At 40.1% G+C, this 13,933-nt stretch overlaps 2 protein-coding genes across 2 annotated transcripts; both read right to left on the bottom strand.

Annotated features, from left to right (window-relative positions):
* Nucleotides 1-626: 626 nt before the first annotated feature.
* LOC146611681 (interferon alpha-inducible protein 27, mitochondrial-like) lies at nucleotides 627-7,747 on the bottom strand. Its single transcript, XM_085343342.1, has 4 exons — nucleotides 7,661-7,747; nucleotides 7,512-7,541; nucleotides 2,307-2,468; nucleotides 627-1,139 (listed from the first exon to the last, which is right to left on the bottom strand). The coding sequence occupies exons 1-4, from the start codon at nucleotides 7,668-7,670 to the stop codon at nucleotides 1,039-1,041; spliced, it is 303 nt and encodes a 100-aa protein (XP_085199468.1). The 5' UTR covers nucleotides 7,671-7,747; the 3' UTR covers nucleotides 627-1,038.
* On the bottom strand, nucleotides 3,792-6,241 carry LOC146611682 (zinc finger MYM-type protein 1-like). Its single transcript, XM_085343014.1, has one exon. The coding sequence runs from the start codon at nucleotides 5,708-5,710 to the stop codon at nucleotides 3,863-3,865; it is 1,848 nt and encodes a 615-aa protein (XP_085199140.1). The 5' UTR covers nucleotides 5,711-6,241; the 3' UTR covers nucleotides 3,792-3,862.
* Nucleotides 7,748-13,933: the final 6,186 nt, after the last annotated feature.

Raw genomic sequence — 13,933 nt, 5'->3', positions numbered from 1 at the left:
CATAAAAGTCCAGAAAATGTGCCAAAATTCTGACTGGGTTGTAGGGGATCAAATACCAGCTTCACCCAGTGCTATGCAAAAATGCAAAATACAAAACAGGGAAAGCAAAGAAAGTAGAATGAGTTATAGAGCCCACGAATGCCTCAGTTTCCAGAAAGTTTACAATAATCTCCACAGAAAGACTCCTCATAATACATGCACTGAGCTCATCTGCAGGTAAGATTATGGAAACGGGTGCAAGGCTTTAAGAAATCAAAACACGAGCACCTGAAAGCTAAAAAATAAATAAATCAGACTCACCTTAGTGAAGACAAAGGCATTAACACCATTCTGAAATTTAGAACTACAATTTCCTACAATAAAGTAATCAATTGATATGAAAATTTTAGTGTAGAACATTAAAAAAAACATCTGCACATCCTTAAAAAAAAGGGGGGGGGGGGGGGGAGATTGTGTGAGGTTTATTGTGTGAGGATTAAATCTTTAAATAATCTTTTGTACCATTACAAATTTTAAAAACACTGGAGCCAGCAGACACTTTGAAATGCATTTTAATTAAGTTAATTTCAGTTACTCTTATTTAGATCTTTCAACAAAGTAAAATATTGCTTAGAGAAGGAAGGAAAGGGTTTAGTGAGTTTCCATTCCTACACCTGAAATAATCAGTGGCAAAGATGTAAGAACGACAAATGTACAGCACATCTTCAAAAATGATAACTCTTCACTCTGGTTTAATATCTTCCTTTATTTTGAACCTTGAATGAATAAACACTAGAACACTCTTTAGTTTAAACACTTCAGTAACGTGGTATGAGCAAAAAATTTCGTTAAATCCTGAAATTTTTACAACACTCTGAATTTGTGGAATTACTCTTTGGTGCACAGAAACACTGACTGCAGAAACACTTTCACTCATTCACTGAAACAGTTAAAAAATGTATCACTCATATTTCTGACATCACAACAATGCTCATTAGTAGGAAGAGCAGTGGCAACAAAATATCATTAGAATTTGCCATGTGAGATTATTTACATTTTTTATTTCCGTATGACACCTGCCAGCAATTTCAGTCCTGCTCCTGCAGCAGCTCCAACACCGCCCACAGCTGCAGTGGCAGCCCCCGGCAGCCCAGCTGCACCTTCAAGAGGGAGGAGGGAAAATATTCACAGCTTCAATATGTTGCATCAAGTCAAGCAGCTGAGTTTGCTTCTAACTTTATCAGGAATCAAAACAACTGACTGCCACCTAATAGTGGCATCACTGCCCCCTAGTGGTGTCAGATTTCATAAACTAAAAAATGCCCTATGGCTTATACACCAATACCTCACTCATGTTGTAGGCACTAAAGTCATTTTAAGGGTCTGGTAAATGGCCTGCATTTGTATAGCGCTTTAGTTAGTCCCTATGGACCCCAAAGCGCTTTACACTACATTCAGTCATCCACCCATTCACACACTGGTGATAGCAAGCTACATTGTAGCCACACATAGACACTGGCGCAACCGGGCCCTCTGACCACCAGTAGGCAATTGGTGAAGTGTCTTGCCCAACGACCAAGACTGTTGGAGCCGGGGCTCGAACTGGCAACCTTCTGATTACAAGACAAACTGCCAACTCTTGAGGCACGATCGCCCCACACCACAAGCTTAGTCCTGTAACACAATACAGGACACTAAGGCCGTCCCCATTTAAGTCTGTAAACTTAAATGGGGACGATTCAACTGATTTAAGTTGAATCAGTGTGTACATTTGTAAATGTGTTATCAGTCATTTGTATTGAATTATTCAGTCCCCGAGTATACATATACTGGTCACCACCAACAGGAGCAAGGGTCACCTTTGCTTTGGTTCCTACGGTGGCCCTGTGAGGCCAAACGGACTGCAACTTAAGAAAACACTAGCAATAAGAAAAACGCTACAAAAGCACACAAAACTAATACTGATGACGGATTTTTAGGCTAATAGTTAGGCTAACACACTTACCTCTAATCTTTTCTTTCCTCACAAAACTGAGAGATGCTCCACTTCTTTTAAGTGTCTCCCAGCCCAATTCTTAGTATATTTTTGGTTCCTGCAACTCGTCCGTCGGGTTATTGTCTCCCCAGAAACACTTCCCTTGTGCTTTCGGAAATCTGTTTTTTCCTATTTCCGTTGTGTTTTGTGTGCTTTTGCAGCGTTTTTCTTATTGCTGCTGTTTTCTTAAGTTGAGGTCCGTTTGCCTCTCAGGGCCACTGTAGGTTCCTAATAAAGTGAATGTATACAGCACTATTGATGAAACCACAGTAAAGTCAGACAACAAGCCTACCTGCTGACTGTAAAACAGCCACCAGGCCTCCAGCTACCACTCCGCCTCCATTAGCCACCGCAGCAGCAGACATCATGCTTGCAGCGTAGGAGCCTGCAGCTATTCCAGCTGAGGTGAAACCTACGGCCCCCAGAGCAACAGGAGCCAAGGCCACTGCACCTACTGCACATGGACGAGAACACCAGCATCAGTGTGACTGTTACAAATGATATGCCATGTAAAAAGTTTTTATATAAGCAGAGGCCTGAGGTACGAGGCAGGATTACATCTTATCCTGGGCTCGCTTTAAATGTTAAAGCAAGTTTAGCATATCGAGGGTATCTTTCAGTTATCTGGATTCACTTACCCCAACACTGGCAATCTGGATAAGTGGTCACATGAAGCTGTTATGAAACAAATTAAGTTAATCCAGGGTTCACCCTTCTCGCTCACGTAAAAGGGCTGGTGCTGTTGTCAAGTGTAAGTGTGAGAGGAAAAAGTACTTTACAGTAGTTTAGTATTAAAAGTGCTGTATGAATGTTTGTGCCCTCTAAGCACTTTGGACAGCATGACTGGAAAATACACATTATATGAATAAAGTCTGGCCTATTTGAAGCCAGAAAAGCTGTGTAAGTTTATAGATTCAATATCACAGTTCTGTGTTTGAGGCACTGGAGAATCTGATGATTATAATTAAGGTCAGCAAGTACAAGTTTGTGTCCTGTTTCACAATCATGTATTATTGCTGGAGAACAAAGAAAATGTTGTAAAACATTTGCTTCCAACAGGAAAACGTAAAGTAATAAAGTTGTATCTAAAGATCTACATTTATTAATGACATCAGGGAAAAACGAACACAAAAACATTAGATCCTCCTACTGTCCACACACAGAGGTCTGGGGGACTTTCTATGAACAGTGACCCTATTGTCTGGATGATGTATTGGTCAGTAGGTGGTGATTTCATGCATAATCTTTATATTTCATTTGAGAGCATAAGTTACAATGGCGCACACAGGGTTCAAGTTATGACTAAGGATCAGCAGGTATGAAACAACGCCTGCTGACTAATCGGTTTTCTGAAAATAGCGTCACTATTCGTAGAAGATCCCCCAGACCTCGGTGTACAGACAGTAGGACGGACTAAAGTTTTTCAAAAGACTCTAAAGTTTTGGTGCTTTCCCTGAGGAGCATCAGTAATAAATCTATATTCTTACACTTCACTTTATTCCTTAACATTTTTCTTTTCCCTGTTGGTGGTAAATTGTTTACATGCTGCCCAGGGGTGTCACTAGGTTTTAAGGACAGGGGGGGCTTAGCCCCCAAGAGATGCACACGACATGAACGAACGTAGTGAATGAGCACAAAATTTCACAAACAGAAAACAAAGACTGAGAAATTGTTTTCCTACTTTTTTGGACAGATTAAACATCCTAGGCCACCAATAGATCTATTGTTTTATTTCAGTCTGCTTTATAATACAGTACAACAAAAAAACAGAGGAAATGTGTTTGCTGCATCAATAACAAGAAAAAAACTGAAAATAAAAAAGTACATTTTTCTGGCTGCAATCACCAGTTACTTGGTGGGTGGAAGCATCAAAGAATGACGTCTGTTTTTAAGAGTGGCAAATCGGTCAATCACTCTGTTGTGACTCAGATGCTGAAGCGTGTCTTTTTCAATAGACATGACTGCAAGACTGTGAAGTCTTTTCTGACCCATTGTTTGACGCAGCCAGGAGTGCAGCTGACGCAGTGCACTAAAGGACCGTTCGCACGAGCAGCTGCTGACAGGCACTGTTAGGGCAACTTGGATGGTTGCCTTCAGAGAGGGAAACATGTCTGAATCAAGGAGGTTGTACACAGACAACATATTTTTGGGTGGACATCCAGCCTCTGTTTTCCGGGTAAGAAAGTTTCTGGCCACCAGAACCTCCTCTTTTTTCAGGTCAAGTCTGTAGTGCTTTGCAAGTTCATTCAAGTGTGGTTCACTCAAGAAGTTCTCAGATTTAGGACTGCATGCCTGGACGCCTTTTAGCAGCCCTGCATCTACACTGCAAAATCTTTGATCAAGCTCGCCAACCATCCGATCCACACAAGGGAAAAGTAACTCTCTTTTCAATGTGTCTGAGTTGTTCAATTCAGTGCGTGAACCCACAGTTGCCTCCAGGACAAAATCCTCCATTTTCCTCTGTTTGTGCCTTGTCTTGGCACCTGGTTCAGGGATACTGTGGGTGTTACACAGGGCCTTGGTTTTCTCATACAGCTCTGTAGCAAATGCATCTGAGTGTTTGCCCTTAAGTGTGTCACACACAGCTTGTTTGCAGATAAAAGCTTCTGCCAGGTCTAAAGTCTCTTTCTGCAGGAATTTGTGGAGTCCTTTGGTTACAGACAGAATCGACTGAAACATCAGTAGTGCATAGACTGCTGAGAACTTGTAGAGCTTTGCTCTGAGACCAACAGCTATGGGGGATCCAATTGCAGATAGGCACTCCAAAATGGCAGGCAATGTCTCAAGAACTGCACTGATTGATCGCAACTGACATGCCCAGCGAGTATTTGAAAGTTGCACAAGCTCAGTTTTTGTCAATCCAAGCTTTGCCTGAGTCTCCATGAACTTATGATGATTGACTAGGGAGGTGCTGAAGAAAGAATACACACACTCCAACAAGCTGAAAAGCTCCACAGCCTCTGGGACAGCCTTGCAAGTATTGCACAAAACCAGGTTGAGTTGATGAGCATAACAATGCACATAGATAGCCTCAGGATGGAGCCTTCTAAAATGTGCTTGTACACCTCCAGTGGAGCCACTCATAACGGCTGCACCATCATATGTTTGTGCTACACACTTAAGCTCTGCAAGACCATAGTTTTGGATCTGCTGCTGAATCTCATTTGCAATGGACTGGGCATCAAATGATTTTATCTCTGCAAGTGCAAGGAAACGCTCCTTCACTGCCCCCTCTGACACGTACCTGACACAAACAGCTAACTGCTCTGCCTTTTTATCCCTTGCCTCATCCACCATGATGGAATAGACTTTAGACTTTGTCATTTCAGATACAATGACACTAGTAACTTCCTGGGCACAACAGTCAATCATGTCATTCTGGGATGTTGGTGAGATATACTGTGCATTTGATGGGGGATTATGTTTTTGAAGAAAAGCATCAAACTCCTTCAAAAGCTCCATGCACGCAAGAAAATTCCCTCTGTTTGGGCTGTCTTCACCTTCATCATGACCACGAAAAGGGAGTCCCTGTCTCCCTAACATAGAGGTGACTGCAACAATTCGTCTGAGATACTCTCTTCTTTCGACTATCTCACTCACATTTGCAGTTGCTATCATCTGTGCAACGTTTCCCTGTTTGCTAGTTCCCTGGTAGCTTTTCCATGTAACAACACTGTCCTTATGTGTTTGTGCCATCTCATGCTTGCCAAAGATGACTAAAGCTTTCTTCCAGTTCTTGCAACCGTTACTGACCAAACTATCATGTTTGATGTTTTTGCCAAACACTCTACATGGGAAGCAGAAAGCTGCATTCTGGTTGACTGAATATTCTAACCAGTTGTGCTTTTCAAACCAGCTGTGGTTAAATGCTCGCTTCTGTGTACCAAAAGTATCATGTGGATAGCTCTTCAGCTTCACCTGTCTGGGCCCTGTGTCTTTGTCACCTAAATCAAACCCTGTAGTAGAATGAGTTGCTGCAGCTGCTTCATCATTTTCCCTCTCTTGGCCTGTTTGCTCTCCTCTCTCTGTAATAACTTGATCTTCCTCTGCCTCTCGATCTATTTGCTGCAGCTCCTCTGTCTCTCCTTGCTCTCTCTGACTTGAACTTGCCTGTTGACCTTTTTCTCCCTCAGCCACTCCTTCTGCCTCACCCTTCAAGATACATTAAAACATACTGAATTGTAATGTAAATTGCTAATATCATGACTTCTGCTCCCGCTCCACAGTAATTTGTTGCTCCCAAATATTTTGAAGTTACAAACATTATATTTTGAGCACACATGTGACTAAAATGGTTGCAATTTAAAGCCCTGAAAAATATTACTAAATTACTTGAATTGAAGTAATATTAAAATAGAACCCTCAAAAATATGTGAGTCAGGCTAATTTGACTTATATACATATATCTCTCTTTGCTCTCTCCACTTTCTAACCTTGACTCTCCTAAATAAAAGCTCAAGTTAAACAGGTCTTATATGTTGTACCGTGACTGAAATGTTTCATATTTCATATCCATATTGAGTCCCATAAAATTCTAATCAGACTGTCTGCATCACAAATGACTCCATCCTTTGACTCACCTCTCCAGCAGACGTCTCTCCCCTCTGCCTCTCTGTGCTCCTCTGCCCTGACTCCTACAGGTTAATGGGGATGGAGTGATTATTATTATTTCCACTGATGATAACCATACCTGAATGAGCTCAGCTGGATTTTTCAGAGCTAAAACGAGTGACAGAAATTAACATTATGCTAACAATTTAACTTAGTGCGCTAGCCAGGTTTTTATTTACAAAATGGGGAGCACCTGGTTCATTATTTACATGGGACTCTCTGCTGTTACCTGGAGCTAACTAATTGTTACTACCAGCCAGTGATGAAGACTTACTTTCTTGAAAAACTTGCGTATATCCATGATTTCTTGCCGTTTGCCACATTCACGCTAGTGTTTCTGCAGGTGTATACGAGCGGAGTGTAAAGTAGCAGTGAAAACGAGGACTGGATTTTCAGTCATGTGGATGTCCCCTGTGAACAACTGGAAGGGATTGGATAACGAAGCACTGACGCTACCTTAACAATGTAAAGCGAAAGGGACCAACCGAGTTATGATCATATTTGTGTGAATAGCGACAGGTTTATATTATTATTTCTTTAAACTCATATTCCTGCATCTTTATATTGAATTTGTCTGCAAGTTCTGTAAAAAAAAAATCGAATAAATTAAAAAAAAAACAAAAAAAACCCCCACCAAATTATTTAGGGGGGCTTAAGAATATTTTAGGGAGGCTTCAGCACCCCTAAAATAGGCCTAACGACGCCACTGATGCTGCCAAAAACAATCCCTGTCAAGCGTCAGCCCCAATCAAGGGTTAGCTTATCAAGCCGACAGCCAGCTTCGTGTGACCGCTTCTCCTGACTGCAGGGTAGTGGATCAACATAACAGAGAGATACCGTGGGTAGGTTGAACCCCGGTGACCATACAGACCGTCCAAAGCCTTACCTGCTCCCCCTACAACAGCAACGATCGTCCCTGAAACACAACATCAAAGCTCACATCAGCACTAACATTAGCTATCATCATGGCACCGTCACACCATTAAACACACGAGTATCGTTATTTTAAAGTAATACGTGTATTAAAATACTCACCGACACGCATGTTTACGGAGTTCCGCTTTCTATGTTTGCGTATCGTATAGTGACAGTCTCAACTGACTCTGCCACGGAGACACTTCCGGTGTTGTGCCAAAAAGTGATTGTCTGCCAAAAACTGATTTCCGGTATTTGCCAAAAACTGATTGCTCGTATTTAAACTGCTATAAGTAACTTGATGGCCTATAATATGTGAAACATATGTCAAATGCATCCCTCATGGAGGACACAAAGTCATATTGAGCCACAAACAACATTCGTGTAACAAGGTAGAAGCCGCAATCAGTTTTTGGCAGCGACTTTTATAGAACCTTTATTTATGCAGTTAAAAAAAATCTCATTAACATTAAAAATGTCTTTTGTAAGAGTAAGACAGCAGAAATGGCAGCAAATATTACAATAGTTCAGTAAAAATATTGTAAGTGGGGGAAAAGGACCGGATTGGTTATAATGTGAGTACAATAACACAGAGTTATAAAGATACTTGAAAAAACAGATAATCTTTTAATTCTATATATAACCCCTTTGTAAACGCTGTTCACCGAAGTCTATTTACCAACATACGTAAAGATATTACACATAAAAAAAATACACGGAAACATTGGAAATCACTTTTTGGCAGGCAATCACTTTTTGGCACAACACCGGTATTTCTATGGTAACATGAAAAAACAAACTTAACTTTTCCGTTTATGTATATTGCATGGTTGTTCAGATGTTTTGCAATTCAGATTTGTTTTTAAATCACATATAAAAGATAAATTATTTAAAGCTTTTCCCAGTGATTTTTGACATTTAAACAAAGCACAACAGATAATGGAAAATAAATATCATAGTCATTTCATTATAGTCATAATCTCATTTGAGAGCAGTGTTAATCAGAAACCTTACCTGAGTCAGGTGCTGTGATAAAGTGATAAAGCAGTTTTTTGTTTTTTTGGTACATGTGTTCGTCATTGGAAAATACTGAATAGAGCTGTGCTTTTGTTTCTAGTTTTATCAGCATTATTAGAATAATCTTATTGAGGAAGAATAAACCTTCCTGTCGAAAGCTAACACTAGCTTTGTGTGTACCTCTTCTTTGCCAAATGCCAGTAAATATCTATTCAGATAAATTTTAATTATCTTAAGAGTGGGAAATGTTGTTTGTTGGAGAATTTGCAGAAGATGGGTAAATAAAATGCTTTGTGAAGAGAGTCTCATGGTATTATGTCAGGCCAAGCAAGGCAAACAATGTTTGTCCAGTTAAATGTAAAAAAACAGACATCAGTTAAAGTATACCAAAGTAAAGCAATCACTCTTGTTTCAGCGCAAACAGCATTCTGTCATAAAGCTGTACTCATGACTGTCTGCGTCCATCCTTTACATCACTGCCATCCTATGGCCACAGTTGGCTATTGTCTCTGAAAGTAGACTTGACACTGCTTGATTATAGAGCTACTGAAATCAATATATCGTTAGCTTCATAGCATAATTGCCTAAGTCATTTGACTAAGTCAATGACTTAGGCAATTATGCTATGAAGCTAACGATATGGTAGGTGTCCTAATCAACATCTGTGCCCAGTTAATCATGGCTGGATCTTGTCAAGCTAAGAGGACAGCAGCTTGTAGCTGATTGTTTGTGCATAAATCCATGTTGTGGAAATCCCTGAGATCAGTTACAAGTTGTGTATTGCGTGGAAACAAAGCTAGCATTAGCAAGTAAACAAGTACCCTTATTTATCATCATAATTAGTTTTATCTTCGTAAAGACCTGGACCAACACGTGTGATATATGAACCTTTTTTTTTTTTACTTATTTAGCACATTAGTAATAAAAGCTGTGATGATGGAGAGGGGAACCCCTGTCATATATGACTTCATAAGGCAGGCAAGTTGAACAGCTGTAGCCTCCATCAGCACTTTCAGACCAACATCTCTGAGAAATCACTTGTAGAAAATTTAACCAGCTGTTTGGTTAATTTTTCATTAATTTTTAATCTCATTGTAGACACTGATAGTTAACAATATCACCTGCAGCAGTAATACTGATCCATGTAACACCGATTACTGCAGAATAAATACTTTTATTTTTGATATATTACATAGAATTTGCCAAAAAATAAATGCAGTTTTATGTTTAATGAAGTGTTCGCAAAGTATTTTAAACATAAAACAATGATTCTAAAAAAAAAATAAAAAAAACCCTCAACCACTCTTCATTTTGAGCTAACAATAAATAGTTAGCTAACTGTAGTGAGTAATAACATTTAACAATTCTACTGCCAGAAAGAAGTGCAGAGAGGTGAAGATGTTTGAAACTGGTCAAAATGCTCTTGTTAAAGACTAAAGTAAATAAATGAAGAGTTTCTAGACAGTTTACAATATTTTCCAAAGAAAATTTTCTCATAGTTGATGCACTGAGCTGATCTGCAGGCAGTATTATGGAAATGGGTAGAAGGTTTTAGGAAATCCAAATAACTGAATGTTAAAAGAATTTAACCAGACTTTCTTACCAAAGTTTAGCTTTATCTTAGTGAGGACAGTGGCAACAACACCATTCAGAATTTTAGAATTAGGATTTCCTGCAATTAGATCATTGATTGAGATACAAATTTTAGAAGATGTAGGAGAAAAAAAAATCCACACTTGCTTAAAAACAGTCATGCTTTTCAGTCATATGTAGTTCACTAATATTATACCAGCGTGCACAGAAAAAGTCACCCAGAGGCACAAAAGGAATGATCAGAATGACATCATCAGAATCCACAGCCTTCAGGCAAAGTGTGAGGACAGTTCAGGGAGCCTCGGGTATGGCGAGTTTCCATTCCTACACCTGAAATGATCAGTGGCAAAGCTGTAAGAGCGACAAATGTACAGCACATCTTTAAAAATGACAACTCTTCACTCTTGTTTAATATCTTGTGCCAACAAATATCATTAAAATTTTCCACGTGAGATCATTTAAATTTACTTTACTTCTTTTTGTCTTCATCGTCTTCATCGTCTTCTTTGTCCTTGAAAATGAGACCTCCTAGCCATTTCAGTCCTGCTCCTGCAGCAGCTCCAACACCGCCCACAGCCGCAGTGGCAGCCCCCGACAGCCCGGCTGCACCTTTGGGAGGAATGAGGACAAATATTCCAAGTCAAGCAGCTGAGATTGCCAATAACTTTATCAGGAATCAAACTAACTGTACTGACTGCTACCTAATTGTGGCATCACTGCCCCCTCAGTGGTGTCAGATTTCATAAACTAAACAATGTCCTATGGCTTGTACACTAATACACAGTTCTTGATTCTCAAAACAGCCCCAGTTCTTTGCGGCATGGATTCAAAACTATTGGCAAACTTATCAGAACTGGGTCAGTGTTGACATAACTGCAACATGTCCTTTCTGTGGCTCTGCCAGCTGCACACTCATGTTCAAGTCCCTTTTAATCTCCTAAGACCCGAACTCCTTCATGGCATGCATTTTTCATTTTTCTTTGCTATTTGGGTTGATTGGGACCTGATGAATTTAAAAACAAAGAATTACCAGATTTTTTTTTTTTTTACCGAATTTTTGTTTCTGAGAAAAATGAGATCCACATATGTCCACATATGAGGACATTCATTTTAAATTTTGATAGAACAGTGGCAGTATAATGTCCTCGAAAGCAGATATCAGGCCCTTGTAGAGCAAGATTTAGTATTTTGGTCCAGACATCCCAAAATGTGATGTCTGTATATGTGGACAATACTCAGTGCAAGGGCAATAAAACTACACTTTATAATAAAAGAGTTCAAAGTGTGGCAGGATTATAGTCCTTAGTCTAATCGCACCACAAGCTTAGTCCTGTAACACAACACAGGCTGGAACAATTAACTGATCTTATTGACACTAAGGCCGTCTCCATTTAAGTCTGTAAATAGGCTTTAAGCTGAATCATTTGTAAATATGTTATCAGTCATTTGTATTTCAGTCCCTGAGTAGCCAGAGTTTTACGAGCCATATACTGGTCACCACCAACAGGAGCAAAGGTCACCTTTGCTTTGGTTCCTAATAAAGTGAATGTGTACAGCACTATTAATGAGACTATAGTAAAGTCAGACAAGCCTACCTGCTGACTGTAAAACAGCCACCATACTTCCTGCTGCCACTCCGCCTCCATTAGCCACCGCAGCAGCAGACATCATGCTTGCAGCGTAGGAGCCTGCAGCTATTCCAGCTGAGGTGAAACCTACGGCCCCCAGAGCAACAGGAGCCAAGGCCACTGCACCGACTGCACATGGACGAGAACACCAGCATCAGTGTGACTGTTACAAATGATATGCCATGTAAAAAGTTTTTATATAAGCAGAGGCCTGAGGTACGAGGCAGGATTACATCTTATCCTGGGCTCACTTTACATGTTAAAATAAGGTTGCTGGTATCTTTCAGTTATCTGGATTTGATCCAGATAAGTGGTCACATGAAGCTGTTATCAAAGAAACTGAGTGTATCCAGGGTTCACCCTGCTCGCTCACGTAAAAGGGCTGGTGCTGTTGGGAAGTGTAAGCGTGCTGGCAGCTCAAGGGCTGATTTTACAAAGAAAGAGAAAACTATACTAAAAATATGAAGAGGTTAAAAACATTATACAGATACTGAACACAGCAGAGTGTGAGAGTGTGTAATTACATTGTAATTACAATGGCGCACACAGGGTTCAAGTTATGATTAACGATCAGCAGGTATGAAACAACGCCTGCTAACTACTCAGTTTTCTGAAAATAGCGTCACTATTCATAGAAAATCCCTCAGACCTCGGAGTGCAGACAGTAGGACGGACTAAAGTTTTTCAAAACTCTAAAGTTTTAGTGCTTTCCCTGATGCGCATCAGTAATAAATCTATATTCTTACACTTCACTTTATTCCTTAACATTTTTCTTTTCCGTGTTGGTGGCAAATTGTTTACATGCTGCCAAAATCCATCCTTGCGTCAGCCCCAATCAAGCCCTGGGTTAGCTTATCAAGCCGACACCCAGCTTTGTGTGACCGCTTCTCCTGACTGCAGGGTAGTGGATCAACATAACAGAGAGATACCGTGGGTAGGTTGAACCCCGGTGACCACACAGACCGTCCAAAGCCTTACCTGCTCCCCCTGCAACAGCAGCGATCGTCCCTGAAACACAACATCAAAGCTCACATCAGCACTAACATTAGCTATCATCATGGCACCGTCACACCATTAAACACATGAGTATAGTTATTTTAAAGTAATACGTGTATTAAAATACTCACCGACACGCATGTTTACGGAGTTCCGCTTTCTCCGTTGCTCTTGTGGTACTGCTTCCATGACCCTAACACTGACACGGTCAGAGCGGCACACTTACTGTTTTTATAGGTCACGAATGAAAAACGAAACTTAACATTTCCATTTCATCAAAAGACAAAACGAAAAGAAGAAACTAAAACATGGTGCAGTTTCCTCAAAATTAATATTTGAATATTATCCGTTTTGGATCATGATTGTTCAGATGTTTTACAATTTCAGATAAAACATCACAGCGATTTTAGCCCATTTTGGGGCTAAAATGAATCAAAGCACCCCCCAATATTTCAAATCAAATCAAATCAAATCACTTTTTATTGTCACATCACATGTGCAGGCACACTGGCACAGCACATGCGAGTGAAATTCTTGTGTGCGAGCCCCACAAGCAACAGAGATGTGCAAACACAACAACACAAACGAGCAAAATACAAGAATGGCCAACCTGAAACTAATAAATATATGTACAATATATAATAGTGTATGCATTTCTGGATGTGTATACTAAATATTTTCCTACGTGTGTGTGTGTGTGTGTGTGTGTGTCTGTGTGTGTGTGTGTGTGTGTGTGTTTGTGTGTGTGTGTGTGTGTATGTATACACATTTTTACAAATTAAATAGTAAAAAAATAAAATAAAATAATAATAATAATAATAAAATATATAAAATATACAGAGTTGAATATGTGCAAAACAAGTGGCATTTATATACAGTGTGGAGTGCATAATGTTGAAGTTCCAGTAGTGAAGCTGAGGTGTCTATGAAGTGTTCAGCAGTCTGATGGCCTGGTGGAAGAAGCTGTCTCTCAGTCTGCTGGTACGGGACCGGATGCTGCAGAACCTCCTTCCTGATGGAAGCAGTCTGAACAGTTTATGGCTGGGGTGACTGGAGTCCTTGATGATCCTCCCCGCTTTCCTCAGGCACCGCTTCCTGTAGATGTCTTGGAGGGAGGGAAGCTCACCTCCAATTATCCAATATTTCTTACTGTTTTGAC

The sequence above is a fragment of the Diplotaxodon limnothrissa genome, linkage group LG19, assembly GCF_057381915.1.
Source record: "Diplotaxodon limnothrissa isolate DT_005_m linkage group LG19, D_limnothrissa_male_GT1.1, whole genome shotgun sequence".
Classification (NCBI taxonomy): Eukaryota; Metazoa; Chordata; class Actinopteri; order Cichliformes; family Cichlidae; genus Diplotaxodon; species Diplotaxodon limnothrissa.
This window is presented reverse-complemented; position numbering and strand designations above follow the sequence as displayed.